Below are 6,000 nucleotides of genomic sequence, written 5' to 3'. Positions count from 1 at the left end.
GCTTACGCTTCGCTGATGTATATGAAAAACGCTTCGTCTTACGCCCACGCCTTTTAAAACACTCGTTGTAATAATAAATTTTAAATAGCTACTTCTAGAGTCGATTTGATTAGGGTTTTTCGATTATTTTTAATTAAAACCAAAGTCAAACTAAATTTGATCGATTTTTAAAATTTAAAATCAAACCATATAAAAATGCATCAATTTTTTTGGTTGATTTGATTCAGTTTTCGGTTTTGTTCCATTTTATTACCACTAGAATGGGACAATAATCATAAACTTGATTTAAAAACACAGCCACCTTCCTTTTTGCTTTTTGTTATTCTTTTGGCTATTTTTTAAAGATCTTTTGTTAAATTTAGTGTTGGAACCTTGAACATGATTAATTAACAACTTTGTCAGTTACACTGACTACTTTAACATCATTCCAGATTCTCAGTTTCTTTGGCCTTCTAATGCGTACAACCACGTAATTAGGGAGCGCGTGTTTAGTGTGTCCTTATCCGGCCCTAGCTCCAAAGACCTTTGATAATTCAGTGAATATATCGTACATCTTGCTCAAATTCTAACCGTCCATCATGTCTAGAATCATATTAAAGTATTAATCATAATATCCGACGGCTAATAATGAAAGAGCACGCACACAAGGATTTCAAATTAAATAACGCACACAAAAGACCACAAAACCAGAGGACTCAATAGCCGCTTGATTCGAAACTACCCAACTTATAATCATGACAAGAATCAATCAAATGGAGCAGCTTAATACGAAGCTACCTATTCTCTCTCTTTCTCTTTATTTCTCTCTTCTCTCTCTATAAGGAAACTGTCTTTTTTCTGTAATGCAGAATTTTGATAAATATCCAAAGTTTTTGCAATAGTTTGAGGTTTCTTTTGCAGATCGAAAAGCCCATTTGGCCGGAGCAAATTAAAAATGTCATCAGGTTTTCCCGGCGACTTCTACGGTGCCGGTGGGATTAACACCGGGAGATCTACCATGAATAACAACACACTCAGGTCTCAGCTTTCTGGAATTTTGCCCGACCTGGCTAACCAGATCGTGCTTGGGAGACCCAATTTAATGGGGAAGCGATCTCTTGCGGAGTTTCAACAGCAGCAGCAATTTCAGTTTCTACAACAGCAGCAACAAAATCAGCAACAGCAGATGATTTTACAACAACAACAGCAACAACAAGGGCTTGGCTTTTATCTTCGTAACGTTAAGCCCAGAAGTTACCAGCAAGCTTCTCCTGTAGATTTTTCTGCTGTTGCTATTTCCTCGATTTCATCTGAATTCTCTTCGTTTTCTTCTAATTCAAATGCTTCCACGATGAACACGCGCCATACTCTCCCTGTTCTTCAACAACTCCGGTCACAGCCCGCTTTGCCTTTGGCTAATACTAATATTAGCGGGTTCTCACATCCGGGTATCCAGACTTATTCCACGGGGGTTTATAACAGAGCAACCATTGGACAAGAATTATTGTCCCAGGAATCAGAGAAAAAGATGATGAACCAGCTTCAAGAGCTCGAGAAACAGCTCCTAGACGACAACGATGAGGAGGACGGCGATACAGTTTCAGTTGTTACCAACAACGAGTGGTTACAGAATCTGATTAGCCCCTGTCAAAGCCAAAACCAGAACCAGAATCAGAATCAGAAACTGGCTTCACTATCACCATCCTCATCGACGTCGTCATGTGCTTCTTCTACAGAATCTCCGCCAATTTCTTGTCCCAAGCAGTCTATAACAGAGGCTGCTACTGCAATATCCGAAGGTATAAACCATGTTGCAGTAGAGATCCTCACGCGCCTATCACAGGTTTCCAACGTCAGAGGTTCTTCCATTCAGCGGTCTACAGCATACATGGTTTCGGCTTTGAGGTCGCGCGTGAACCCCACAGATTACCCACCGCCGGTGTTGGAGTTGCACAACAAGGAACACACGGTATCTACACAGAATCTGTACGATGTATCCCCATGTTTCAAGCTCGGTTTCATGGCTGCGAATCTAGCCATTCTTGAAGCTGTAACGGACCACCCTACGAACAAGATTCACGTCATTGATTTTGACGTCGGCCAAGGCGGACAGTACTTGCATTTACTGCATGCATTGGCTGCTAAGAAATCAGAAAAGCCAGCTGTACTAAAGATCACGGCTTTCACAGAGCAAGTAGGCGGAGTTGACGATAGACTCAATTCTATCGGCGTGGAGCTGACAGCCGAGGCTAACAAAGTTGGAGTTTGTTTGTATTTCAACGTAATGGCTTGTAAAATTACTGATTTGAGCAGGGAAAAACTGGGGCTTGAACCTGACGAGGCATTAGCAGTGAATTTTGCATTCAAATTGTACAGATTGCCTGACGAGAGCGTGACGACGGAGAATTTAAGGGATGAGCTTCTCCGGCGAGTGAAGGGATTATCGCCGAAGGTGGTAACGGTGGTTGAGCAAGAATTGAACGGGAACACGGCGCCGTTTCTAGCGCGTGTGAACGAGGCGTGTGGGTATTACGGAGCGTTATTCGACTCGCTGGACGCGACTGTGTCAAGGGATAAATTAGAACGAGTCAGGATCGAGGAAGGACTGAGTCGGAAGATGGCTAACTCGGTAGCGTGCGAAGGGAGGGACCGCGTTGAAAGATGCGAAGTGTTCGGGAAGTGGCGGGCCCGAATGAGCATGGCTGGGTTCGTGCAAAGGCCCATGAGTCAACTCGTGGCTAACTCACTATGTTCGAAGCTTAACTCGGGGACACGTGGCAACCCGGGCTTTACCGTGAATGAACAAAGTGGAGGTATCTGTTTTGGTTGGATGGGACGAACTCTTACCGTCGCATCTGCTTGGCGTTAATTTAATTGTGTATCCCACGGAACTCATTGTCGTTATTCTCATAAAAGTGTTTCTTTTCTAATTAGTAGTAAAAGAAATATTCTGATTAGCTTATTATTATTAATCTTCAATGTGATTTGCTGTATTAAGGTTTCTTAATTTGTTATTGTTTACTTATTAATCAATTAGAATGCAGAAGAAGAAATGGATGATGACCTACATTTTAAAAAGGCTTATGCTTTTATTCAGATTCCTTTAAAGATATTGTGTTAGTGCATGTTTCGCTGTGGAGGCATTTTGATTTTCTTTAGGTTAAGTGTTTGGCAGAATGCTGACTTGTGTTTAGCTCTTAAAAAACTGTGGGTCCACAAATTAGATTATTTACCAGGGTCATATGGTTGGGTGAAGTACGTGTATTAATGAATTTGGTTCTATGGCTATTCTTTTTTCTTTATTCTTCTTTTATCTTTTTGTTTTGTTGTTAGTGTTACTTTTAACTATTTGAGCGTCGAGGGAGGTTCACGGGTAAGGTGTTGTTCCGTTTGAAAGAACTTATTTCAGGATTACTTATTTCGGGATCAATTATTTCACTTTTTCATGAGGATAAAAAAATATTACAATCTCGATATTATTTATACAACAAGTTTCTTCTAACAAATATGAGATAAACTCTTCTTAAATTTAATTTCGAGATTAATTATTCTTTATCCCTCGTTCAAAACACTCCCAATGTGTTGTTTTATCACGTAGCCGGTTGCCACCGTCCACCGAACATTTTACCAAAGGAGTTTGTTTCTCACTTACGCATGTATATTATTGGGTGCTAATATACCAAATTAACAATGAAGCAATCCAGTTTCTTTTGAAACTAGTCTTGCTTTATCTTTCTCTTTAAGATTGCACCTAATTTTGTAATCACCGTGCTAGGTGTGTATATAAGTTGGGTTTGTTCGAATTTTTTAATTATCAAACCAAATCAATTGTGTCGGGTTATTAAATTTAAAGACCAAACCAAATCAATAAAAGTCAATTTTTTTAATCTCGATTTTTCTCGGAGTTTTCGAATTTTCGGATTTTTTCTGTTTTCTTTTTAGTAAGTCTTCATAGCACAAAATATAGAATTTGTGTTCCAAATATTTCTTTTATCCTAGTAAAACAGAACTATATAAGGTGTTTTTCAATAAAATAACATAAATATGAGATAAGTCATGATATTGTACTAAAATATTCAACAATAAAAATAATAAAATCACATAAAATAAATATTATTAATAAGCCATAATGAAAAAATATATAATTTAAAATTACTAAGTTACTAAAATAAGTACGACTAATAAGTACTACTATTATTTACATAACTAAATACTAAAAGAAAAATAAGTTATGCATTTTATCTAAACCATGAATAAACCAAAAATAAATATCCAACACTATTTTCATTCATAGTACAATTGAATTGCAAGTTTTTTATTAGCATTAGTATTGATTTGATTTTGGTTTACAATTTATTTGAGTAACTAACATTTATGGACTATAAAACTTATTGGAGCATCAAAAAATTATAAGTTCAAGTTTGAGATAATACGCTAAAAAATAAAATTATGAAATATCTTAAGAAATATTTATAAACTACACTACAATAAATATTTTTATGTATTAAATATATTTAAAACTTCTATACATATAATGCCGGGTTAGTTTGGTTTCGGTTTGACTTTTTTTAGTTAAAACCAAACATAACCAATTATAGTCGGATTTTTTTTCCCAACACCAAACCATAGTTGGATTTTTTTTCTCGATTTGACTCGGATTGTCGGGTTGGTGCGGTTTGTCGGTTTCGTTTGTACACCCCTACATCCTACCCTTTAACAGATTACTAAAAAAAAGGCAGTCTTCTACGCAAGTCATTCCGCACACGTTCACGCGAGGTTCGGGAAAGAGCCGCATCCCAAGGGGTGTAATATAGACAGTTTATTCTAATGCAAGAATTAATGACTGTTTCTACGGCTCGAACCTATGACATATAGGTCACACAAAGACAACTTTACCGTTGTTTCAAGACCCTTAGTGCCGGGGTAATATGATCCATAACTAAATGCCTGAATATTTGTACTGTCGTATGAAAGCACCTGCAACATTGACCTAAACGTTTTGATGCCAAAAGAGGTAAAAGCAGGCAATAAAAAATTCATGTTATGCTACCACCTTAACAATTATGCTCAACTAATGTGTGTGGTGCTGTTTATGAGTTAGATCTTATGCATGTTTGCACAATGTCATCATTTATAAGTTAATTACAAACAAGTTTTTATGATAAGCATTAATATGTAACTTAATATAAATGATAACTAATTCAATTTTACATGTTAAAATATATTGATAGTACTATAATATGAATTTTACATTATCAAATGTATATACTTTTTTTTATTTTATAGATCTAGGGGGTTGGGTATTTTTTTGGAGGCTACAAATTAAATGGTAGAAATCTAGGGTACTCTGAAAGGCAAGTTATTGTGAAAGAATTGAAAAGGTAGGAGTGGACTAATGGAATCCACGATGCAAAGCTAAAATGTTTGTGGTGAAAAGGAGGAGTGATCAATTGAGAGGAGGGAAATTAAGGACACCACTGTTAGGGTTATTAAGTTCAGGAGGACATAACACTATGTGTTGGACCCCATTAGTTTTGTATTAAACATATATCTATATGATTTATTCATTCACGACATAGGTCTTTCATAATTGTTTCCTACTACAAATAATTGAAAACCTCCAACCAAAAATTTCCAAAGCCTCTTCTTCTACCTAAATTTGGGATAAGATGTTAACATTTCTGTACTTAGCGTGAGATTAGACTTTTCATTAACTCAATGATATAGGAATGTGAATAAAGGCAAACTAAGGGTTTGAACTTTGTGGGATTGAATTCAAATTCTATCACAACCCAGATTTATTGCTCAATTCGTTCCATTTTAACTATCGCTTTAATTCAAAAATTTTGTCCTAAGATAACTATCTCTTTAATATTTCAAGACTAAATTTGTTAGTTGTATCCAACCATAACTTTAATTTAAAATAGTAGTACTTCTTTTTAATTTTGCTCAATTCTCAAAAAGCTAATAGTGGTAACTTAGTAAATTATATCTTATATTTCTTATTTATTATTTTTCTCA

The 6,000-nt window shown here is 36.1% G+C and overlaps 1 protein-coding gene across 1 annotated transcript; it reads left to right on the top strand.

Moving 5' to 3' along the window:
- Positions 1 to 704: 704 nt before the first annotated feature.
- Positions 705 to 3,088, top strand: LOC107806673 (scarecrow-like protein 8). The gene has a single exon (XM_016630874.2). It carries the CDS (start codon positions 935 to 937, stop codon positions 2,846 to 2,848), a length of 1,914 nt encoding a protein of 637 aa, XP_016486360.2. The 5' UTR covers positions 705 to 934; the 3' UTR covers positions 2,849 to 3,088.
- The last annotated feature ends 2,912 nt before the right edge of the window (positions 3,089 to 6,000 follow it).

Source organism: Nicotiana tabacum, chromosome 4, assembly GCF_000715075.1.
Source record: "Nicotiana tabacum cultivar K326 chromosome 4, ASM71507v2, whole genome shotgun sequence".
Classification (NCBI taxonomy): Eukaryota; Viridiplantae; Streptophyta; class Magnoliopsida; order Solanales; family Solanaceae; genus Nicotiana; species Nicotiana tabacum.
Note: the sequence above shows the minus strand (reverse complement) of the source record. Positions and strands in the feature narration are given on the sequence as shown.

Coding starts and splice junctions, on each gene's coding strand:
- LOC107806673 (XM_016630874.2), top strand. CDS start 935: ATGTCATCAGGTTTTCCCGGCGACTTCTACGGTGCCGGTGGGATTAAC.